The sequence below is a fragment of the Halichoeres trimaculatus genome, unplaced genomic scaffold (genome assembly GCF_033239565.1).
Source record: "Halichoeres trimaculatus isolate MK-OKI-2021-1 unplaced genomic scaffold, fHalTri1.1 fHalTri1_scaffold_23, whole genome shotgun sequence".
Taxonomy (NCBI): Eukaryota; Metazoa; Chordata; class Actinopteri; order Labriformes; family Labridae; genus Halichoeres; species Halichoeres trimaculatus.
The window spans coordinates 10,687,559-10,713,672 of record NW_027437201.1 but is presented as its reverse complement, the minus strand read 5'-3'; the positions used below and the strand labels follow the sequence as shown (position 1 = coordinate 10,713,672).

General features: G+C 41.1%; 1 protein-coding gene across 1 annotated transcript in view; it reads right to left on the bottom strand.

Moving 5' to 3' along the window:
• adam12a (ADAM metallopeptidase domain 12a) overlaps positions 1-26,114 on the bottom strand; it is a 108,819-nt gene that overhangs the window by 51,101 nt on the left and 31,604 nt on the right. The window contains exon 5 of the mRNA XM_074663538.1: positions 3,327-3,405. Within this exon, the coding sequence (XP_074519639.1) occupies positions 3,327-3,405 (79 nt within the window). The remainder of the gene's footprint in view (positions 1-3,326; positions 3,406-26,114) is intronic.

The window sequence follows — 26,114 nt, the reverse complement described above, 5'->3', positions numbered from 1 at the left end:
TTGAGGCTGCCATATTGTTTTGGCGAACCTGTGACATCACAAGTCGTAACTCGGAGTACATCGATCTGGTACGAGTTTACGGGTCGTAAGTTATGAGTTCAACTGCCGTTCCAGGGCATTTTCACGAGTTACAGGTGGGAAATATACGAGTTACAGGTTGCCTCGAACACACCATTAATTATGTGGTAAAATCGATGCTGTGTGGTAGCTTCTCTGATGGTTCACTGGCCTCATACAATCCCACTCATCATAAAGTAACACATTTTCTCTAAATATACCAAAAAATACAATTAAATAAATGAAAATATGACTATTATAGGCAAGTTGTGCCTATCTTCTCAAAAGTATCTGAAAAGTTTAATTCATGGCAAGAGCAAATGTTAAAGTTCTTACCAACAACAAAACAACTAAATTAAGTTTGGATGAGGAAACTTTTCCTCGTAAAGCATACACCTAAATCCCTTGGTGTCTGAAACAGACTTTCTTGGACTGAGCTAAATTTTGTGGTAAAAGTGATGCTATACGATAGCTTCTCTGGCAGTTCTCTGGCCTCATACAATTCCACTAGTCCAACTCAGTATCCCAAATGGCAGCTGCGCTAATCCTGGCTACAAGTAGAATAAGTTTGGATAAGGCAACTTTTTCCTTAAGGAACCTGTCGAGCACTTTAAATGTAAACCAGGGTTGTATTGAAAGCAACTCCAGGCTTTTTACCAGGAAATATGAGCCAAACAGCTCATGTTTTTTCCAGTCAAATCACGCAGAAAACATAAATTTTGGGGGGCAAATTTTGAAATATGGATCTGGCTATCCAAACCCACTGAAAATACACTCGTTTATTCTGAGGACATTTGAGAATCTGACCCAAGAAAGCCTTCGTCTCTTTGGCCACTTTCCATATCTCTACCTTAGAGGTGCACTGAGAGAAGCCCATCCATTATGGGGAGGCGAAAGGTGCAAAGAAAGGACAGCCCATTACATGAAATATGAAATTGGAGTGTTGCGGGGAGAGGCAGGGCTGGATTTAGTGCACTAAGTTAATGCTACCACCTCATGTTTCTTTGATGAGATCATGACGGTGATGCATCGATATGCAGGATATGAATAGAGTTTTTGTGTCTGAGGATTCTGCAGCGAGTGAAAAGTGCTTACGCCTTCATATCTGGAGTGAGGAAGATTAATAACTAATACCCAGATTATTGTGGGGGGCCACCCTGGGTGTGAATATTACATTGTTTATCAGAACTCTGCACTTATTATTATTCCAACTTAACTCTTTAATACCCATGATGGTGATTCATATTCCCAGAGGACGCCTTGCTTGCAGCACATGGCATTCATTTAATGTGTTGATGTAGAATTGGATTCAGTGTGAAAGGGAGAGGACATTAAACAGACAGAGAGAACCGAGGGAGGGTTGACTAACTCTGAAGTCACTCCCAGCAGTACCTTGACTTTAACAAACACAACTCTAGATCCTTTTCCTGGATCACTGTATCAGTCTCCTCCCTGCCGGCAGGACAAATAAATTAAGAATGTCTCAGTCTCGAAAGGTTGGGTTGTTTTCCAGGAAGAAAAAAAAACCCTCCCATGAAGAGCTGGCTGCAGTCACGTGTGAGGAATGAGAGATCAGAAGATGTTGGTGAGTTCCCAAGCTGGTGAGACACTAAGCAGGTAGATCCTTTGGGCCATCCACCCATAAATCAAGGTCAACACAGAAAACCACAAGCTAATCACTCAATGTTTACACTATGAAATAAAGACACCAGTTTGTTGGTCCAAGCTTCTCCAATGCTAGAATTTGAGATTATCATCTTTTCAGGGGTTTTAAATGAAACAAAAAATGCACAATGTAGAAATCACCTCACACTCTGGGGAACTACAAGAGGCATCTGCAATAATTTATGAGTATAAATGCTCCTGTTTTACCCAGAATTCCACATTTTGATCCTTGATGAATCATTAATAGAGTTTCCTGCTATTGATAGCCTTCCTCCTGCTCTTGTTCCCCAGATAATTTCACAACAAAGAGGCCAAGCTGACCAGTATAACCCTGTGGCTAATCCACTTTCCGGCAAGTACCTCATAAAACACCACTTAAAAAACGGATTTATCCCTTTAAATCTTACAGAAACAAAGCCACACATCCCTTGTTTGACTGACCATTAATTGAAGCATTTTGGGTTGGGTGATATCAGGTTTTCAGAGCCCACCCTGGACCTATAAACTACTTTATTGTCTTGATGCGGTGGAACGGCAGAAATCCTGAAGACGCAGCCCAACCCAGCTGTTGATAGTCCAGCTCTGCTCTCTGTGGAAATATTGCTCCTTTCACTGTGTAGGTTGGCCATTATGATTTATATTAATCCCATATTTGTGGATTTCATCATAAGTAGGACAGGCATTGTGTACACGGACCTCACATGCTGTGTTTTATTCTGCTTCCTGAGTATCTACACAATTTCAAGACACTGACAGGTTTGTTGTTCAGACTGTACATGTCAGAGTTAGAGGGTGATGAGATGCATGGAAACCTTTCCACATGGTCCATGTTTTTTTCTCTGCAGTGTTCTGCTCTCTGCGCAGCTGTACCTTCAAATGAAAACCCTTCAATAGAGGGCTATTTATGGATCCATGGAAGATGCTTTCAGAGGACCATTGTATTTGAAGCAGGACATGTTGTGCTGCAACGTAATCTACCGAGCTTAAGGAGATGAAAAATGTCCCAGCATAAAAGACAATCAAAAGAAATTGGAAGAAAACCAAAAGAAATGATGAAAATAAATAATCTATGCAATTGTTGACCCATTAAAAAGGTGCATTCATACATTTTTAAGCAAAAAGTGACACCCATCCAGTCATTTTACAGCTGTATCTCAGACACAGAAACTCAGCTCACAAATGAAAGCACAGGCGCTGAATATTTTATCGTCAGAGTAACTTCTGGAGTGCACTCTGATGTTCACTAATTCAATATTTTCTTGCAGATCTGCGCAGCAAAAACATGTTTTAAGACAGTTCTAAGTCAATCCATAATAAAAGACCCGGGCTGTTCTGTAAAACCGTGCTTTCTGACCTCTGTCTGCCTTTGACTTCATCAAATATGAATCTTCTGGCAGAGAACAGAAATGGGTCTGCTCACCTACACAGGCTTCTAAAAATGAAAGATTGACCAATGGAGGTTCAGAAGGAGGTCTGACAGAGACATTAATAACTCTTTGGATCATGTCTGATTCAAATGAGGAAAAGAAGAAAATATGGAGTCAAAATCCAAGGTGTACTGAGTCACAATTTTAAATAGAAGATAAAGGGGAATAAAAACATACCGTGGAGTTGTGAGAGCCAGTGACCTCAACGCCATCATCCAGATAATGGGTTTCTGTGTAGTTACTTGCAAACAAGCCCCTGGAAAGAAATAAACAAAGTGAATGAAGCTGAAAGTGTTACGCTAAGAGTCTGAAATGGGTAAAAAATTAACCTCAGGAGAGCAAATATTAGATTTAACAGCTGCTGGCTTTAAGGCAGAATATTGATCCAAAAAAAATGCCTCTGCGACGATTTCTATTAAATATTTCTCTGCGCCTCATACATGCACCATGAAAAAGTATTCATCACCAGTCAATAACTCGTTCCATGTGATACGGTCGGAGTGTAGTTAGCTTACACAACACAGGTAATGAGCACAATAGGTGTGTATGATTAGGAATAAATGGGACTAGAGAGATTATGCTGACAGAATAACAGTGAAGAAATCATTTACAGTGACAGAATCAATAACACCACAGAGACACTATCAGAGGTTACCAAATGATCCATTCATGTCTGCTAAGAAAAGATAAATCAACACAGAAAATCTCTGCTGCAGACAAACAGAGCGTTGCTTTGTCTTTTCTCTTACACTCTGTGGGAACTGATGAAAGAGGAACATATATCCTCTGCTCCAAAGCTCCCTGCTGCGTATGTCAACAAGAAGAGAGGCAGGGATAACTCCTTGGTGTGTTAAAGTATGTTCTCTGTTTGTGAAGACACTGACCTTTTTGCATATAGCTGTAAATACTGAAGGAAGGGAGGTTTGGACAACCGCCATGCTGTTATCCAGCTAACTACCTCTATCAGAAGTTAAGAGGAAAATTGAGAGAAGAAAAGAGAAGTTCTAATGGCACATGTGTTAGTTTTCTCAAGCTGAAGTGATGATGCTTTAGTGTGATATAGAGAGCACAAGCTCCAAAACATGCTGAAGGTATCCACGTTAGTCATCTATGCAGTGATCTGAGTGGGTGAGAATGGGTTGAAAATAAAAATGCAGCTTTGACTGGAAGCCTAGGGGGCTGTTTACACGACAGCGCTTTTAGGCTGAAACGCAAAAGTTGTGTTGCGTTTCAGCCTCGAGTTGACACCGAAAAGGCGTTTCAGCCGACCTAAAATGCTAACTTTTAAAAACAGCCTCCAGAGTAGGATTTTTCTGAAATGCTGCAGACACAGTTGCTGTGTAAACAGTAAGCCGGCATTTTCAGTGGAAATGCTGACGTCACACTCTGTCTTGTGCGCGCATACAACAGGTCAACAGTACCGTTATTAACATTTGGTTGTTATGATCGTCGCGAACCACCGTGTTGTGCTTGTGCTGCTCAGTCTTCTGTATCTGCTGACTGTCTTTCAACAAATTGTGCATCTGTTGCTCCACTTTTTAACTTAGTATTCACCCATACACCAGATGATCGGTTCAACTCTACTTCGGTGGAGATCTCCCAAAAGCGACTTCTGGACAAGACAGTTATAGCACCACCTACAGGCCTGGCATGCTTACTACAGCATTATCAGTCCATCAGCATTTCCTTGTAAATGCAGCTTTTTTTACAGCGTTTTCAGATGAAAGGTTGTTGTGTTAATGGGGCTTAAATGTTTTCTGAAGGGAGGCGATGCAAACAAATGCAGAGGTGGAAAAACACCAAAACCCACAGTGTTGCGAGTGCACCAAAAGAACATTGGCCAACACCAAACCACATGTTTCTTGTAACATAGAAATATGACATGTATGATCTGAATCTGTTTTTTTCTTTTTTTTCTTTTTTTTTTGTAAGTTTGAAACAATTTTTTGCTAAATTAATGTCATAATCCCTGTTTTGAGTTATATGCCTGCTTTGAAAATGTTGGGAAACCAAAGTACAGCGATATAGGCCATCCCACTGACTCAGAGCCATTTGCATCCTCAGGTGGTCAAATGTATAAATGCATAACAAAATCAACTGTAAATTACATTTTTGTATTAAGCTAAGTGCCCTGCACATTAATCAGATATATCAGACATTGCTAAAAATATTTCAAAAGATTTATTTAAACTGGAAAAATAACATTTGTTGCCTGTCCCCACTTTCTAAAACCAGGCTTTATCATGAAATATATTAACATAAATACTTCAGAAATGTAAAATTTAAAACATATTCATGTTACTCCCTATACCAACTGTACTCTAAGTTTACCTTCCTCTAGAAAAAAAAAATCGATTTAGTTCAAATTACCCTAGTCATGTCCCTGGGTTTTCACTGAGTCCTGTTGCCCTAACAACGAGTTCCCTGTACTTAAATGTCCTCCACAGTCCCCAGCTCTCAATCCAATAGAGCACCTTTGGGATGTGGTGGAACAGGAGATTCTCATCATGGATGTTCAGCCGACAAATCTGCAGCAACTGTGTGATGCTATCATGTCAATGTGGACCAAACTCTCTGAAAAATGCTTCCAGTACCTTGTTGAATCTGTGCCACGAAAGATTAAGGCAGCTCTGAAGGCAAAAGGGGGTCCAGCCCGGTACTAACAAGGTGTACTTAATAAAGTGGGGTGTGAGTGTTTGTTTTATCAGACTTAAAGTTGAAAAAAGACAGATGTTTTACTTTATTTGATACAGATTTGGTGGAATAATCCATCTATTAAAAAAAATCAAGACGATATAAAAAAATTACCAGGAAAATGTGCTGAAAAGACCAGAAAATTCATGTGAACAGATTACTCGTGTTTCTCTCATACGGAGAAATTGAAACTGAAAAATATGTCGAAGAGTATAAGTGTTCATTTTTCTGTGAAGCCTCTCGTAGCCGTCCTCTGATGACTGATTTGCTAAGTTGTCATGGAGATGTTCATGTTTGTTGAACCTTGTGGTACCTTTAATATATTTCATGGGCAGGGAGGGACCCTCAAGCTCTTCCTGTATTTTATCCTCAAAGGAAATCCATTTTCTGCTGTGCCTCCAGGATTCTTTCCTCTGACAGTTTAATGCTAAATATGCTACTTTGTTATGTTCTTTCTTCCTGAGCATATGGATGCTCGTAGCTTGAACAGTGGGTTAGAGAACCAGAGTTTGGTTTGAGCTGCTCTTGTAGACACTTTTATGCTTTCCAGTTGTGCTGTGGCTCGGGGCCACCACTGAAATCCTTTTTGGATTTCACCAATACATTGGTGCTGGCCTCAAAGAAGCAGAAAACTACAAAGACTCCTGTAGACTTTTCAAGTTTATGAAGTGGTTGATTTTCTGGCAGCCAGAAAATAGTTTTCCAAGAGTTTAACTCTTTGGAAATTGGCAGGAATCTTTGATGAAGCTCTGTACTTGTCGAGTTTCGGTTTTCCATGCTTGGCTTTTCTTGCTCAGATGCTAAAGTATTGAACACGCTCTGAACCAGCCAAGGCTGAAAACTTCTTTTTTTTTCAACAGACAGATATCACTCTTTGGACCATTATGTTTCCATACAAACACACTCTAACATGCAGAAGTCTGGGGATTTGTGCACAGCAAAACCACCAAACTGTCCTATCCTGTCATTGTAAAGACCTCTTGACCGCCACAGCACCTCATCAATCATGGCTGCCCTTCTTGTCACCAACAGAGATTACTGACTGCTCTCCATTCTCTGGGGAAGTGAAGGACACTTAGCAGGGAGTAAGAGGATCAACAGCACAGACGGATCAACAAATGAGCTGTGATCCAAAAGAGCCACACAGACCCCTGCTGGGTGGGTTATTCCTGCGTCCTATCCCTGAGCGTGTGTATTTGTGTTTGTAATTTGTACAAGCCAGGCTTCACGTCTTAGGCTTTTTTTTTCGTACTGTACAAACAGCGAGTGCATGTACAGTACTGCACGACAGGACACCAGCAGATGGTTGGCTGGTGCTAATCCACAGCAGAGGAACAAACCCCAGCAGGCAGCTGGATTCTCTTACTGACCTCACCGCTGACAACCCGGCTGGGAGTGTCAAATGTAACAACCAGGGGAGGGGGGGTTATTTTGTTTGGGAGCTGTCAGCATGAGACACAATGCTTCCCCGCCCTCCACTCCTCCGCTGAGCCAAAGAGCTGGTAATAATCATTGGATCAAAGCGAGGCCAAAGTGGAGAGAGGCCAAATAAAATGATGTGTTTCTTCGGTCTTAATTAGGTCTGCGCTCTCAGTCGGACACAACCTGAACATCTGCCCACAACAGACAATCCAGTGTGGTGACTGAGTGTGTGAGCCTCTGCCTGTCTGTAACACCCCAGAGAGTGTGGGTATAAAACTATGTAGCAGACAACCACATGTCATCCATATGTTGGCACGTCTTTGTGACTATCTATGAATGAGAAAGTGGGGAGTTTATTGTCTCGTTCGTGAACTCTGAGGGAAAAAAACAAACAAGGGTTCAAACAATGAGGTGACAGTCATTTTCAGCAACACAAGACCAAATCCTCACACAAGACAAATCTCAACAACTGTGGAATATTTTTTAGCTTTTCAAAAATTACTTATCAATATGTAGTCTTCCAATGATACAAACAAGCCTGCTTATTCTGACGCGGTAGGGGGGCATTTGTGTCTTCCTTGGCAGTGATAGTGGCTGTTTGGTATCTGCAGAGAAGATCTGGCAAATCTTTCATGGGCACAGTCTTAGACCTGAAAAAAAATGGACCTCATCTTGCTCAGGCTGATGTGAATTTGCCACATAAACTGCTCCCCCTAGTGGCAGTATAGGCCAAAATTCTGTCTCCCCAGTCATTCCAGATGAGCTGTGGTCAAACTTTAAAAAATAAGAAACCCTCCTTGTAGAAATGTTTCTTACATCCCTGCGTTGTGGTGATATGAAGATATTACTGGGCTGCCTTGTGTTCAAGTCCCCTTTTTTCCTAAAAGATTCTTATGATTACAATAATGTGATTCATCTAACTGTAAATGCCGAATCATATTTGTTGTATTAAAGTGAGCCCTGTTGGTACCTCCTCGAGGAACATTCACTTTACAAATGTTGCAAGACATTGTTTTACTATCATTGCTTTCCAAAAAGGACTAGTCTCACTAGTCTACATGTTTGCAATGTGGTTTGATTTACAGCAGCTGTTAAGTGTGGCAGTGCTGAAAACGTGCAAAAACTGGATGGGTCCAGATCACATGACGAAATCCAATGCTATCCGATCCTCAAAGAAGCCATATCTGGCGCAACACTGATCAGTGTATTGGGTCAGGACGTCTATTGTTAAAAACTGGATTGATGTCACGTTTGACGATGTATTGACAGGTGCTGTTCTTGTGTAGCTTTTCCAGGAATAGGTTGGTTGGAAGGGAGAGCCAGGAAGCAATATGACTTTCAAAAGAGAAAAAGAAAATTATTTTTGTCACCCGGCTCCACTCAGATTCTCTCAGAGTCTCCGTATATTTTGTACTGCCCAGACTCCACACAATAGCGGCGCCAGTGAAAGGGGTATTTTGGATTCAAAACTGCAAGACAGTAAAAGGAAAAGCCACAATGTCTACAGTATATACAGTCTATGGGCGCAACCCACATCCTCAATAGTTTGGAAACCAATTGTTTTCACTTTCATTTTAATGTTCAAATATGCACGGATTATTGTTTATAAAGTGCTGAATTATCATTTAAAACACAAACGCTTAAAGCAACCTCCAGGAGTGCATTCAGCATATTGAAAAATCACACACATACACACACAAATTCCAGTACACACCAACCTGCTGACAACACTTGTGGTTTCACCTCATCCATACAGAGCAACGGACCACCTGCCAAAGACATCATGTGCTCAATTCCAAGAGTCGGGCCCCTAATGGCAGCAGCAGCTTCACTGTTTATCAATAAGCTGGAGGTTAATGAGGCGTTAGGGAAGGAAGGCAATGGGGGGTCTTGGCCCCCATTTGAAATGCATTACCCAAGGGAAAGCCCGCCAACAAGGCTCAGGCTGACAGACAGGGTATTGGCAGAGTCACCAGGAGTCAACAAGAAGAGGCCACGGAACGGCTGTTAACGCCACACCTGCTCCGAGAGCAAGCAGCCTGACACTTTAACAACCAGTGGATAAACACATAACTGTTAGAGTGTCACAACAGGAAGTCAATATCAGGAAGATTTCTGCCGCTAAAGCAAGGACTTGTCTTAGAAACCAGGCAGCGTAATATTTGTTAACATCTCAGCCGCTCTTCGACAGGTACAACAACTATAATTAGAGTCATCATGTTTACATCTTGTCATGCTGTCTCCAGGCTGAAACTTGCAAAATCACTTTTTGAAAGAGAATATATTAGATTTGGGAAAAGACTCACAATAGCCTGTCAGGAGATCTGACAAAGCAGACAGAAAGACAATGAAGTCACTTCAAGCTAATCCTGAATGCCAGCAACCAAATGCCAATTCTGTTCTTCTGCATCAAATTATCATAATTTCCCTATTGATTCTCTTTTCATGATTGTCAGCGTCTTCTGTCTGTCTTTGTTACACCAGGATTTGCGCAGGGCCTCGTCTGAATGGAACACAATCTTTCAGAGACACAGAATTCATGGCGAACATTCAGAGAGATCAGACCGCTGTGATTGAGCTCTGAATCTGTTGGCGAATTCTCAACAAGTCCAATCAAGCTTTGGCATCTGATCCTCAGTGCAGTGTTTGCTCTGCTCTTACGCATGTAAAGTAAACGTTGTGTGGTTTGATACATATTAACCGTAACAGGTCTGATGAATTGGAGGTAAGTGTCCAATCAATCAACAGCAAAGGGGAGGTCTCTTCTGTCAGTACGTATGACCCAAAAGAGAGGTTCTGAAAGTCAAACTGTGCACATAGAAATCCTGCTGGAAAAAGTAGTTAGCAGCTTTTATTAGATTATGCAAGTTCTGCAAGTTTCATTTTTAAGTTTTATAATGAAGTTGCTTTATATAATTTAATGCTAGAAAACAACAACAATCCCCGTTTATTAAAAAACCCTTATTTCAACACCAATCTGAAACGTTTCCTTTTAGCTGCTGTCTCTTTAAGATTTTCCTCTTAAAAAAAAACCTTCCTTTTGATTGGTCAGCTCTCAATAAGCCAGTAAGGGCAGAGGAATTGGCAGACCTTGGTGTTTGAGGCCCACCTCTCTGACATTTCATGAACCAGTTAGGACATCCTTATGTGATGACCTCATCATTTCTGCAAGTCTCGTGAATATCTGGTGCTATCTTTAGAACGGACTGTTACAAGACGTACAACATGTTTTTCGTCCAACTTGTGTTTTAATTGGCTGACGTCTGTGCTACAAAGGGAAGGGATGCATTTTTATGGCGTCACTTGCGTCATCCATGGGGGGCAGTATAGAATCTTTGCTGCTGGTCACTTTAGTTCTGGGTTTCATGGATAGTTGTGATAAATTTTGGGGAAGTTTAGATCACTGCAGGCTTTCAAGCTCTGCTCATCTTTTACGTCCTTGGCTGCCTACCGTGGATATCACCGGATCAGCTGGGATCCTTAGAAACAAAGAGAAAGTCACTGGTTGTGACTGACTGACTGACACTGCTTTGAGTTAAAAAAAGAGATCGAACTAATTTATGAAACTTATTTAGGAACTTAAAAAATAATGTTTGTGTATGGGTTTCTTTATTTTTTTATTTTGTTTTTAATCTTTTTAAATGTATTTTGGGAATTAATATGAGTGGCTGTATTTTTCATTTAATGAAAATGATTCCTTTTGAGGTGTTCTGAGGTATTGTTATTCATTTCATTAGTATAAAGTTTTTAATTTTAATACTTTTACAACCTTTGTGTTGGTTTCATTTGAGAAGAAAAACACAACAAAGTTTTGCCAGGCTGGCACCCCAAAAATTTACGATGACCAAAACAATTCTTTCACTTAACTGTCACAGGACCATTTTGATCAGTTTTCAGACAGATTCAGCGATTTCTACAACATATGACTTTGTAGAGGTTTAACAATCTGCATGTGTTTTTGTGTTTTGTCTGAACATTCAGCATTGGTACTTTTACATATTTAAATATGGGAAGGCAGAATACCTCTTCTTTAAGCACTAAACCACATTAACAGATTCTTTGAGAGCTTTTTAAAAGAGACAACAGAGACAGCTGAGCGAATATTTACAGTACTACAGTCAGATCGTTCCACAATGTTGGAGCCACCACTTCAAAAGCCCGGTCACCTTTTGTCCTTAGACGGGCTCCAGTGACAACCGTCAAGCCCTGGTCAGAAGACCTGAGGGACCTATTGGTGAGGTAAGGGTGAAGCAGGTCGGCTATTTATTCAGGAGTCTGACCATGCAGAGCTGTACACACAAAAACAAGAACCTTAAAATGAAAATTAAGTTTAACCGGGAGCCAGTGTGGGAAAGATAGAATCGGAGTGATCTGAGAGCTTTGACGTGAACCCCTCCTGAGACACTTTTGAGCAAAGTGATTGAAGTGTGTCCCCTGCTGTAAAAAGGCATTAGGATACAGTTAGATAAAGCAGTTCACATCACAACAGTCGGCTTGCTATCGTCATCGGTGTTATTTTCTGCTCCGGTAAGTGGAAAACAAGAGTCAATTTTTGAGAATTAGTCACAAATGGGGTCCCAACTTCAAGCTCTGCAGGATATGATTGTATGGTTGTCCAACCAGGCCGGAAGTGTAACTGTGCAGGGAAAAGGTTGGCACTTACAGGTGTTTGTTAGTAATTGCTGTACTTTAGGAAGTACATGTACTTCCTCTTTTTGAAGTATATAAGCTGAGTATCCTTAACTGACCTGCTAAGATCAGTCCTTTAGCACAATGGCCTCCATTGCTATTGTTGGAATCCAAATGAGATCTATACAGATAGACTTCCCAGTCACAGGCTTCGATATGTCTCATTGCACTCAGAAAATCTAATCAGGGGCTTCTGGACAAACTTTCAACCACACCATGATGAAAGAGAGGCTCAGTACTCAGCCTCTCCACAGAAACTACCTCTCTTAGCCTTTCACGGAGAGTTATTTAGAACAGATGTAAATAAAAACATTAAGGGCAAATGAAATCATCATCAAAGAAATGCGTTTCTCATAAAACCTAATCTAGGAGCTCCAATTAGTACATTACACTGCAAAGGAGAGACCTTGTAAGGCAATGTGGTAGTAATAATGTCCCTTTGCTTTTATGTGGTGAGTGGCAAGAACCCAGGTTTGTACGGAAAATGTGGGGTCATGTGCGTGAAAAACCTACAATGGTGCAAAACCCCCCGAGCCAACAGAACTTGTCTCAGTGTAAGTAACATTTTTTTTCCAGAAGCGAGGGAAGAGGGCCAGTCTTCCTGGCTGTGATCTGTCTGACATCAGGCAGTGTTTCAGGCCAGTGCCAAGTAGAGCAGAGAAGCAGAATTCCCCCCGCTTACCCCAAGCTCAATGCAACTCCCAGTCTTCATGAAGCATGTCATGAACAGAGCTGTTAGAGCATGCCAGCCAATGATTTCTGCTCAAGGAGGAGGGTGGGAAAGGGAAAAGGAAAAAAAAAAAGGCAGATGGTTTTGACGTTATTTATATAAGCTGCCATGTTCAGAAGCGAGCTAACATACAGCTCAATGGCGCTGCTGGCACCTAAACCAGTAGTGTGTCCAACACGACAAGAAGGGGAAAAAAGTTGTTGGCCTGCGTGAAGAATTCTGTTGGAAGCATAAAAATGAAAGTGTGATTTATTCATACAAAGAAAAAGCAGGTTGAGTCCTGGTTTGAACTCATCAGAAAAGCCTCATTGTGATTCTTTACACCTGTGTGGCACCTCGAGGTGGTTAATTGGCCAATGAAATGGTCAAACAAAATAGCCATTAGTAGCAGTGGCACAAAATAATTGCGATGACTGTCACCCAGAGATTGATGTGGTTAAACCCAGGCGTGCCCCATGAAATCAATAAAGTGTCATCACTGTGCAATGTCTGTGTGATTGATGACTCCACGGGACCCCAATTATTGAGACAGGATGATGAATACCCCCCCAACAAAGGATGAGATAATTGGAATTAGGATATAAATGCAACATGAATGTTAGAAAAGTATGAAGATAACTACGCAGACTACACTGAGATACACAAGTCTGTTAGTCATAATCAAAAATAAGGTTATACAGTTTTATATTTGGTGGCTGAGATGTATTGATTTTATGAAAGGACAAAAAGGACACCTTGATCGTCCACACATCATCCCTTACAAGCACAAAGACTTGCTCCTGGTGACAAAATCCTGTTCAGTTTCCCAGAATCCTGACACTTTCTAGAAGTTATTCCTAGAGATTCAGACTCAAAATCCTGGTAAATATCACAACTATCAAGAGAGCTCCTAAGACCAAAAACTGCTATGTAGAAGGAACATTAAAGACACCTCACAGTCCTCGAAGCTAAAAAGCCTCTGTTTTTGTTTTCTGTGTTTTTCCTCCTCTGCATTCGTCTGCACTTGACCAAACAGACAACATTAGGACAACCAAAAAATGCCGAAGCTCTTCTTGGATTGGCTGTAGCACGTCCTTTTCCAATTTGTGCCTTCAACTCAACTCAACTTAAACTTTATTTATAAAGACACATTTAAAACAACTGAAGTTGACCAAGGTGCTGTGCAGATTAAAAGTAGTACAAATGACAAGATACAATACCAAGATAAATTAAAACATAAAACCGGTGCTAGTATAAAATAAAATAAAATAAAATAAAATAAAATAAAATAAAATAAAAATAAAAAAGAATAAAATTGCTGGAGTTCCCTGTCTGTTTCTGAAACAGATTTTTTTAGTAAATCAGCTAAAGCAGCCATATTGGAAGTGAGGCAGGCTTTGGGTCCTCACACCAACAGCTCTAGGGCACCTGTCAGTCACGTGAACTGAGCTGTGCCCCTGATTGTGCAAACTCATGGTCTCAATATCTTCTTAACTGCTGAGTAAATGCAGGTACACACTACAGGATAATCGGGCTGATTTTTGACCCGATCTCCCCCCTTACGATCAAAGCCAGCAAAGCCGATTGTCTGATGACATCATGTGTGATTTTCCTGTGGTATGGGGTGTGTTAAGAGTGATCTCTTCTGGTCGGAGCCGCTCGAAAAGACCTCCAATTTAGAGATCGTAGATAATGAGCATGTTAAATATTTGTGACTAAAAATCCTGTAGTGTGTGGGGCGCTCCAAGAGGAGCCGAGCAGGTACAAAGTGTAATGTCACGTGTACCAGAGCAAAGCCAATCAAGATGCGAGCTGACTCAGCTGACTGACAGAAGAGGAAATAAGAAATCTATCTGTAATACTGACAAATGACTTTACTCACTTTCAAAATGCGTTGTTATTCATACAGCCCATATCCCCGCTGTCTCCACAACCTTTTCCATAATCCCTTTTCTTTTTTTTTTTTTTTTCTGAAATTCTAGAGTCGGAAAACAAACATCTGTTTTTTCCGTACGTTTGTCATGTTTGTTTACACCAAAGTCACGTTTCACTACCCGAGATTTGGAAGATTGAGCATGAAGTGCAGACCACACACTGTAAGATCAGGAGACAGAAATCTTCTGGGATCTGTCTTTTGTTATCATCAAGTGTGTGCTCTCTAAATGTGTGAAGTTTTGGAGAATCCTGTAATGTGTACCAGCCTTAAGAAAAAAATTTAGCCCCCGTACAGTGTGTGCTGATCGTGAAATTGGTGATTAAGAAGGATACATTTTTCGTACCAGGCTTTAAATCTGTGCATTCTGCTGTGAAATGTTTTTTTGGCATGGTGTGGATGTGACTTCCGTTACTTCTGGGGACAGCCTCTAGTGGACATCTGAGAAACAGCACCTACAGCATTGTCTCATTTTTTTAGACCAGAGGTTGCTGCTTGATCCCTCAGAGCGAATAAACCAAGGCAGGTTGTTCCAGGGCCGAGGAGCCGCTGACACAAAGGCTCACCTTTGGTTTTTCCCTGGTTTTGGGGGCAACCAGTAACATCTCACCAGATGATTTCATCGTCCTGGCAGGGACACGGTTTGGAGCTGGTGCAAACATTTCCTGCCATGTCTATTCAAAGGAACTTCACTGCAGTATTAGTGATGAAGGTGTCGACAAGGAGTGACTTTGGAGTCCCAAATAATCTACATCTGGTTAACTGCACTGCTTTGTTATTCTTTGGCAAACTCACACCAAGAATGAAGTCAACTGGATTGATGTTTTTTTAAAGTATGTGATGTTTCAGAAAAATGGAAAGGCAGGCAAGGACTTGAGATGTGCTGACAGCAACATCACAACTTCAAGAGTCTTTTTCTTGTAGACAAGAGGAACTGGTCCGTCCTTGACAGGACAACGACAGCTTTGATTTCTTGCTGAAAAGCAAAAAAGTCTCCTGTCCTTGGTGAACTTTTCTTTCCTATTAAGAGCGATTACAACAAGTTGGAATAGAGGTTGAAAGGTAACTGTGGCTACACTTTTCACGAAGCCATTAAACTGCCTTCATTCAATGAGATTCCTTCCGAAGTTCGGCACACCAGGAAATGCACAAGTTGTTTTTGGATAGTCGGTTTAGAAAGTGCATGGTCCAGCATTTCTAATGTATGAGGACTTGTTTTTATTCAACACGTTGCTTCCTGTGTCACATTACACACACATGCTGCTGCCTTATCTTATTACACCAACACTTCATCACTTGCTGCTCCACTTTCCAGCTGACATACACAATGAGGATTTGGTAAAACAATAAGAACGTACACCGTCCGTGTTTTTACAACTGATCTCGACATATGGGCCGGTTGTGCTCACAAAGGCATGACTACCAGCACTCGGAGAAGTGTAACGTGGAGTCAGATGTTGTTCCTTCGCCTGCTGTCACTTGTCGGCATGTTACATTGAGTCACATCTGGCTCTCATGTGTTTCTCCTCACACCCCGGTTGTTTGTCACCCAAAGGCATGCTCGCACACGGCAGAGACTGTCTGTGAGAACAATCCAGCTCGTCACTCGTGGTTTACGACAGGAAACAGAGATTTTCAAAAGAAGTTTATGACTGTATTGTTCATATCACATTCCTAAAGGATTAATTAAAGACATTAAGGGCTCTAAATGCTGTGCGCACACTGGGTGGAGACGAATGAAGTAATTCTTTTTATTGCTGTTGCGTAAGAAAGTGATAACTACATTTACATTTTAGGAAACATATAAAATCAGGGATTTTTGTGACACTTCATCCCAGGTGGGTGCCTTGTCTTTTGTTTTTCCTCATGGCATGGGCCAGTGACATTGTTATCTGAAACTAATTATCCCGAGTGCCGGAGCAGCAGCCTCTCAAATCGCCTTTGTTGTTGTGGATCACTGGAGGGGAGATCCTTCATTCTGCTTTCTTCTCCTATCTGCCCCCGGGGCTTCTGTTCCTCCACTCTGCCTCTTCATCATCCTCAGTATGTGCTGCGCATGGGTGTGTGTGCATGCATGTGAGTGTGTTGCATCATATGAGGAAGTGTGAGTGATGGAAGGAGTTATCATGTGTCCCACTTGTGTGACCAAACTCCTGCATGAGCCGGTGGCTGGCGTTGATTTATGTATATTTGCGCCGGAGCTTGTTAGCGTGCTTGTTCACATGCAGGTACAGCATCATGTGGGTTGTGTTGGTACTCTCCACACACAGGCTCACGGCTCATAGCTCATGCAACACATTCTTTTCTCTCACCACTATCAGCAAACCACAACACTCACCGGCTGTACCTAAACTACTTATTTAACCCTCAGAGCATTCTGTGTCTGATATCAGACAGTGAACTATTTTCCTCAAGTTAATTTGCAAGTTTGAACAAAATCTGAAAGGGCTATTTACACTTTGACAAAATTGTCCCTCAGACAACGTGTAGCCATGTCTGTGAGTAATGCTGATACAGTTTCTGATTCAAAGTCACTACAGAGATTATCAATTTGATGGTGATGTCTTATTGCTTGTCAGTAATTAGAGAAATATCAATTCCTGTCAGCAATATTTCTACATGTAAGTACTAAAAATCTAACAACACAGTTAGCCCACAGTTCAACTTCAGTTCAGGTTTTTGGGGGGTTCATTCTCAGGCCTTTTGAGCAACTTTTTAGCAGAGGCTGAAAATAGAAATTATAAAACTATTTCCTAATTTTCCTTTATCTATTTCAACATTTGTAAACATTTTTGCCTGTACAGTGGTACCTTGACTTTCGAGTGTCCCAACCAACAAGTTTTTCAACATAAAAATGGTCTCTTGGATGATTTTTTGCTTAAAGTTGAGAGCTAAAATTCAAGTCATCAGCCAGCTTCAGATATCCTACCATGGGCCCAGAGAACTGCCCAACATCCGCCTAAAATCCGCCAAGTTTCAACCTAGCATCGACCTAGCATCTTGTGTCTCACTTGTTCAATTTAAGCCTTTAGTTCCCAATGGAAGTTCCAGTGTTGTGCTCACCTTTGACAATCAATCAATCAATCAATCAATCAATCAATCAATCAATCAATCAATCAATCAATCAAATAATTAAAAAATCACAAGACACATTTTATCGGGACACTTTCCAAAAGAAAGAAACCCAACATCAAGGCATGATAAGAAATCTTATCTCCTCCTAAACAATCATGAGAGTAGGTATGAAATCTTGTGCTGGTAGTTATTTTGCAAAGCTTTCAGACTTAAATAAAAAGAAACATCCTGAAAAACTTGCAACTGGGTGTGTGATGGTACTATTTAATGACACGTGCCTAACTCATTTTAAAAAACATTCTGAGTGGGAACATGAAACAGGTTTTTATGGAAAACACCTGCAGGTGAAAGTGAGGAAAGTGTGCTGAAAAGGGCAAAAAACAGCCAATAAGATACAGTTATTCAGAACCTGCAAGTTGTCTGATCGCTGATCTCCACTGTGCTTAATAAAACTAGTTTATTTAAGTTTATTCTATCATGTTGTGATTTCATCCAACATTCATTATTTTTAAGTACATTTTTCTTATTAAAAACATTTTCAAAAAAATAGTGTTATTTTTGGGGGTGCCAGAATAGATTAATGGCATTTCAATTCATTTCAATGGGAAAAACTGATTCGACATATGAGTAATTGAGTTGTGAACTGTGTCACGTTAGACAGAATAATGATTAACAGTTAAAGTGTAAAGCCTCTAGGCCATGGCCTTAATTTGACTTAAACTCCAAAATATGTTCACATTATTCACATTTCTATCATATTACATGATATAAAACTGAGAATGTATCATGTTACAAATAAGCATGGCATAAAAAGTAAGGAATTTTGTGTTTGTGGATTATTTCTTTATTGATTTTGGTAATAATTATAATACAATAATGATGATATTTAAGTTAGGAAGCCATAATGTTCAGTATTATGTTGTGGATTGTGCGTGTTTAGTGGTTAAATTTTGAGTGGAGGCAATGAGCCTTAAAATAGTTCCTGTAATTTCATCACACCGTTGATTTTTAGCATCTCTACTTGATTTTTTGGAGACCTCATTGGCTGAGAATGCAATGAGGCGCAGCTGAATGGGTGAATGCAAAGTCATTTTCAGGACAGGTCATGCTAATACAACAGCTCTGAGCTTTCCCATTAATCCAAATGGCTTGCAAAGAGCTGGCCCAAGGCCCTGCATCTATATTCATTGCAACCTCATGCTTGAACTAATGAGCGACTTGGGAACTTTAAACAATCAAGCCTATCGCGCTTTTCAAGAGGTAAATGCACATGCAAAAAAAGCAGCATTTCAATTAATTAAATCTGCCTGTACTTGAGCGCCTTCCACTCTTTTTTTCTCCCGCCCTTCTCCCCCGTCTTGAAAGGTCTCGAGGGAAATCAAACAATTAAAGGCTGAATACAAATTTACTCTCCCGCCGTCATGTCTCACCCCTGTGATTGTGTCTGAGGGAGAGATGTCCTCCCTCTTTGTAGTAAAAGTCTCACTTTGATGTATTTTCTCTGGATGTGCATCCTGTCTGTGTGTGTTTAAAGGGGATGACAGATGAGACGAGAACAAGGGGAGAACAAAAACAACTCAGTTATTCAAGGAAAATGAACGGCTGGTGGAACATGCGAGGTTGGGATTCTCGTGCATTTTTGCAGAAGTGGTGTGTTGCATTTATGATTATTTGTTTTTCCTGCACACAAAAACAGATTAAAAATTGATCACTGACTCCTCAGTCATTCATTTTTACTTCATGGGTCATCGGTGGTCCATTGATTTTTCAGCCGCTGCACCCAGGAAGTGGAAGATTATCGTTTTTTGCGGAGAGAATGTTTGTAAACATCGTATTACACAGCAGAGCGTACAGATGGAGCACACATCTGGAGCTCCTTCATTTTTTACAGCAGGGGTTGACCCATCGAGCATACAGAACAGGTGTGTGTGTGTTTGATTTGAATTCATGTGTGAATCATCTTGTTTGTTGACACTCACCTGCAACTGCAAGACCAAGGCCACAGCTTTGAGTTTTCTGAGCTCCCCCCAACATTAAAAGCATTAAAGTACATTTTAACCTGACCCTGAATGTTATTTACATTCATCAATGTTACTGTGCACTTACATTGCAGAATAATTCAAAACTGCACAACAATTAGATTTGTTTGGCAGATGTGACTAGGAACAGTTAATTTAACTTTCATATACTGCAGGTATGTTAATTATATTTGGAGCCAAGCAAAGGGATAAATATCTGCCTAGAGAATGTGAAATCTGGCCACCAGTAACTCTGTGAGCACCACTTTAATCCAGTTGAATCCAGTCAAAGCTTCTATCCAAGAAGATCCTCCGTATAACGGATGTCTTTCATATTAAACCATGTCATGTCATGACGTATCATGTCGTATCGTCATTTTGTGTCATATCCTGTCAATGTGTTTCGTAGTATATCATATCATGTTGTGCATCATGTCATCTCAAGTCATGTGGTATTGTACTGTTGTCGATATCATGATAGGATCGTGATAGGACATGTCATTTCCAAGGGTTATTAAAAATGAAGCCTGTGCGGAAACGCTAAAAGTTGCTGTTCATCGAGAATCCACTTGAGGCTGGCTGCAGAAGGACCTGAAGTTGCATACACCTAGCCATAAAAACCATTGACTGTTTATAGAGTGGACAGTGTGGCTCCGCCATTTACCATTGTACGGTTTTGAAGCCAAAATACCCCGTCACAGGTGCGGCTATTGGTAGCAGTTGTGCAGCCAAAGTCTGCACAGTAGAGACGATGAGGGATTCTGGGGGAATCACTTTTTGGCTCTCCCTCCCAACGTATTTTACGATCCCCCCCAAAAATACACAAGAACGGCAGCTGTCAATCATCGTTACTCTTCAGGAAAAAGAGGACTTGAATACAAGGTGCCCAAATTATATTTTCAAATCACGACAGCAAACGGACGGGAGAAACATTTCTACAAGGTGAGTGAATTTTTTTAAAGTTTGACCACAGCCCATCTGGACTGACCAGAGAGAAAGATTTTTTGACCTATACTACAGCCAGCCACCAGGGGAAGCAGTTTTTGTGGCGACCTCACTTCGAGCTGAGCAAGATAACATCCATTATTTTTACAGTCTATGACAAAAACAGACTTTTACAGCATCAAAAATCATATTTTTAATCTGGTTCAAAAATGGCTTGGGTCTAATTAGCTGATTTCACTATCAGCACACTGTGAATTTTTATTTAACTCAGTGGTTCAGAAGTTATTAGGATCGTTTGATTGTCAAATCAGAGACACAGCTCAGGTCACGTGACAGACGGGCGCCCTGAAGCTGTATGGAAAGGAAACTCACAGCCGACATCACAGCAAATGTGGCTGCGTCCACGGATTGGCTTCATTTCACTGTTTAAGGAACAGACTGTCGACGCAACAGAGGCCACGTTCACATACAGTCTATAGTCGTATCCTGTCATGTCATGTTGTATCATATCGAAGTGTATTACATTACGTCTTATTGTATTGTATCATGACATCCAGTATTAAGACTATAGTATAGTCATGATATACTATTCTGTCATGTCATGCCATATCATGATGCTTCAATTTACCTCAAGTCACTGAGCATCCTGTCATGTTGTAATGTATCATATGTCATGCCATCTTGTGTCACTTAGTATTCTGATATGTTGTATCATATAAGACGTCTTGTCTTATCTTGTCATGTTGTGTTATGTCATGTTATAATAGTTCATGTCATCACAGGTCATGTACTGCATCATGTTGAATATAATGCAGTGTAAATCCCATCCCATGACAGATGCTGACATGCATAAATGTTTGCATATAAGACTGAGCTATCACAGCCCTGCAATCAAAATGCTCTATAAGCACACATCACTCCAAATTCAATACAGTTAGAGAGTTTTTCAGAGGTGAGGAGGATTTCCTCTGGGGTGCTGTTCACGTCACTCAGAGGCTGACCCTGTCTCTGTTGTCCCCATAGCCAGAGTCCCAGAGGAGTCCCAGTACATCACCTTTCTGATGTGACCCCTGCCTCTGAACTAACCTCAGCCATCGGTCATGGTCCGGCCATGTTTGTTTGGAGGCAGCCTGAGCACAAACTGAGCTAAATAACCAGTGGCAGCACGTAAGCACATTAATTCATCATTAAACTAATAAATCAGAGTTCAGACCGAGCAGCTGGATCACATCAGAGGGAAAAGGAGAACTTACTTTCTCTGTGAAATATGATCCAGTTCATCGATAGTGTTTAAAGATTTTTTTTTTGGGTGGCGTTCAAAAACTTTGACTACGGTGCTTCAGCAGGTCATGACTTTCGCCTGATGCCAGCTCCGAGGTTGATTTAGGGGCGGCAGCTGACGGCTGTATGTCCTCATTTCACCATCAGCTTTAATATCTTTAACATCAAATCTGCTGAACTTGTAGCCCATCCACATCACCTGGAGATGTCTCTGGAATATATGATGGATCATAAACATCAAGGAAAATTCTGGAGTGGGACTTATGTGCACTATATTTCATTTGTGCTGCAAACATTCAAAATTTAAATACAAGAATGTGTGAAGGGTTAATGATGTAAATGGAGTCTAGATTCTAATTTAAATCAAAAAGATAAGATATGTTTGGTCGCTTGAACCCTAAAATCTGAAGATTTAAACACACTCAGTGTCTGAAACTGTTGCGATACTCCTCCTCCTGCGACTGGATCCTCGCCTGCAAACTAAATTTACGCTCTGTTGTTCTTTAAAGACAGCCCATAGGTTTTCTCCCAGCTCATGCGTCAACAAATGGAGTTTCCTGCTTAACCCTCTGTGGATTTACAACCTGTCTTTGACCCCTTTGGAAACTCCGACTTGAACTCGGGGTCCCTGCACCCTGAAGCAGTCCACAGCCTCTTTATCAAACCCTGGCAGCTCCTATTGTTGTTGGCAGCTCTGCCCTGTCGCCTCAGCTGGAGGGATTAGGTGAGAGTGACTGAGGAGGACTACAAGAGGGTTAACCTAATGAGACCCTGTGGTGTCCTGTTCGCCAACAGGGAGTTGTTAGAAGCTGCTGACGTTGAGAAAATAGGAGAAGAGGTTGAGACGTGGAGGCAGGTAGACAGAAAAAGGAGGCCTTCACACCTCATCTGACAAAACACAAACACCAAAGCCCTCAAATCTAGTCATCACACATCCTTCCTTCTCCCTGTGTGTCCGTCTCTCAGCACCGTGAGGCCTGTGATGTGTAACCTTAATGACGAGTGGGATGGGGAACCAAAGGCATCTGCTTTTTCTGCATGACATGGAGACGGGAAGAATCAGTGCCCCGGGTCCCTGACTTTCTCTGCACCATTTCCTTTTATCACCAAGCCAAATTTAGTGATGAAATAAGCATTTGAACTCCTACACAGGTTTCCAATTGAGCCATGTGCAGATTGGATATTTTAAATAAGTGAAAAAGCAGGAAAACAACAGGAATATATCTATTTTTCCAAAGAGGTTGAGCAGCAGATGCAACCTTTCAGGACAAGAAAGGGAACTGAACTTGGAGCGTGTTTTGCTGTGCTAGTCAAACAGAGCAGATGCTGTTTTTGTGCTCACTCCAATGTGTATATTTCGCAAAGACGCTGCTCGATTTAGAGCGACAGTAGACGAAAAACACTTTCCAAATCAGCTGAAAGAGACAGGCTTCCTTCAGCCCTAATCTGGCCGTCTGACTGATGACCACGTGCAGCTTCTTCGCTCAGCCGTTGACCCTGCACGCAGGGAGGACTGGTCACAGGAAGGTCAGGGAAGTGTGAGAACGAGGAGAACAGGATGCGGGACACGCAGAGTGAGCGTTCCCCTCCCGGCTGACACAAACTCACACTCTGGCAAATTTGTCTGTCTGTCAGAGCGAGGATGGAAGCCAGAAGTTTTTGCCTGGGCTGATTATCTTTAGTCAGCAGCAAAAGGGGTCAAAAAACTTTTGGCTGCTTTTGTTTATTCCCTTTGGCACCCCAAGCCTTGAGAAAATGAGATTTCACTCGAAAAATTTATGGAGAAAGTTTGCTTAAATAGGTGAAAGGGAGAGATTGTGAGCCAGAGAGACAGAAAGGCAGACGATCTGATGAAAAGAGCAAACAAAAGGGAGATGAAGGCTGAGGGACTCGGATTACTGATGCTGAAACTAAATTCTCAGCTCCAAAATCCCAAAGAAGCCCTAATAAAGCCATCTTTTCATGTGCAATTCATATTCAAATGACTCTTCCTGCACTTGTGCTTCTGTTTACTGGCTGTAAACAAATTGTGTTATTCCTTATAGGCATACCAGTCAAATATATAAGACAGGCTTTGTGTTTGTGCTCTTCTTTAGTAGCTGAATTTCGGCAAAAACACGAGGCCCTGGAGGAAGTTATTTCATTTTGCTCGCTTATTTCCCCCATGTCGACACAAAACACCAGGATGACACGACTGCAGGTGTTTCAGGGGGACAAAAGAAGGCAGCACTGTAACACTTTCAGGTTTCAAAGTTGGGTTATTATAGTCGGACACTAGGAGTGAAAAATCCACAAAGCGCTTTGCTGATTTGTCTTTTTAATTTTAGGAACTAAGTGTGCAGAGAGCATGAGGAAGCACACGAGTGAAAGGCTTTCGAATTTGTTATCAGGGTGAAATCGTTTTAATTAAAGAGACAAATTGTGACGGTGGATTTCCAAGGGGCAGTTGGAGCGTCACCGAAATTCAAGTTGAGCTTCACTAGCAAAGAATCAAAGTTGGGTCCCAATTACCTGAGGATTTCTGAGTTAGATGGATGTTTCACTCCAAACTGTTCTCAATATACAAACCCTGGCTGATTGTGTGAACCTTTTTCACGTATAGAAGAAAAACGGTTTCATCTGCAAACATCAGACTCTGATGGCTTGTCACTTTAGTACAGGTTGTACCACTGAAACCTGAGCCTGTTTGTGTTTCCACAGCCAACGGTGCCCTTAAAGGTAGGCAGCGTGTAAGCTGGATGCCGATAGCTGCGTCAGCTACATAATAGTGACGCCATAGCAGCTCGACACAATGTACCCCACTAATGAAGAAGAAGAAGAAGAAAAATGCGACAGTAAACAAGCAGCAACCATGGAAGACATCAAGAATGTGGCTCTTTGTTACATCGTGCCAGGGAGTAGCGATTATTTCGAGCCAATTGACGGGCTGCAGTGTTTCTGGAGATATTTCTACTGAATCCAGGTGCATTACCAACCATCTGCCAACAAACCTCAGACCCTGGAAATGTGAGTATTTTAAATGCTGTGTGCTGTGGAGCAGATGTAAGAGCTTTTCCTCAGTGTCCCCCCCGTCTCTGTGTTAGCTTCAGGATGCTAACTTTAGCTGCAGTTAGCCTGTTGTTTTGGCCTGTAATGTTACTGTAAACAAGCTTCGCTGTTTTCTAGACGTTGTGCACACAGAGCTTGTGGCGCTGCTCTTAGTGACGCAGAATAGTGGGGCGGTATCAGAGGTGGGTCATTTACATATGAAGGTCACGCCCACTAAATCAGAGCGTTCTGAACAGAGGAGCTATGAGAGCCTGGAAACAATGCTGTTGTGCTTGATTTATTGGCTTTTTGGACCAAAACATGTTACTACCATTTCATGAAGACATCAATGATCCATATTAAACTGCAGAAAAGGAGCAGAATATGGGACCTTTAATACATTGATATTCTAATTTGTTGAAATTTGTATGTATGGAGTCCTGTTAATAAAAAACAGCCATCCAAAACTTAAAGCTCATGTTAGAAACTTTCGAGTAATTTTGGCGCCTCCCTGTGGACATGACTGTAAACGGTATTTTCAATTTTTTTTAAATCTCACCCTGCTTTCATTTACAGCAAAGTTTCTTGACCATTTTGACACTTTGCTGGGAAAAAAACAAAATCTGTTTCAAACGTGCAGCTCATCACTCGTTCAGAAACCTACCCCCTGGTGGTGATTTAAGATGTTTGAAATGAAAACAAAGAAATCCTCTACCTTGATGTTATTGCTCTCATTTTATCATTAGATTATGAGGAGGCATTAATATTTAATCTGAGTATGATTTAGTACCAGATATAAAAATCCTCACAGGAGCTTTAGGATGAACTCCAGTTATACACTGTTCTTTAAAATCAGTCATGCAGTTAAAAAAGGTAATTATTTGAACATTTACAAGAAGAATAGTGGTTCAGAAATTGAAGGAAATGTGTGATTTCACCATATCAGCCTCCTGGACTGTGTTGAAATGTCAAGTAAGAACAGTTTCTATAAAAAGCCGAACATTATTCTCAATAAAATGAAAGGAGTTAAGGTGTGAGAATGAAACACGTGGCCCAGCCCACCATTATTATCCCCTTTCTCCATAATGTGTGATGTAATCTTATCTTTAAGGATACAAAGGCGTCTGTTTTTTACTGGTTCAGGCTCCAGAGTGCCATTTACAGGTGAAATA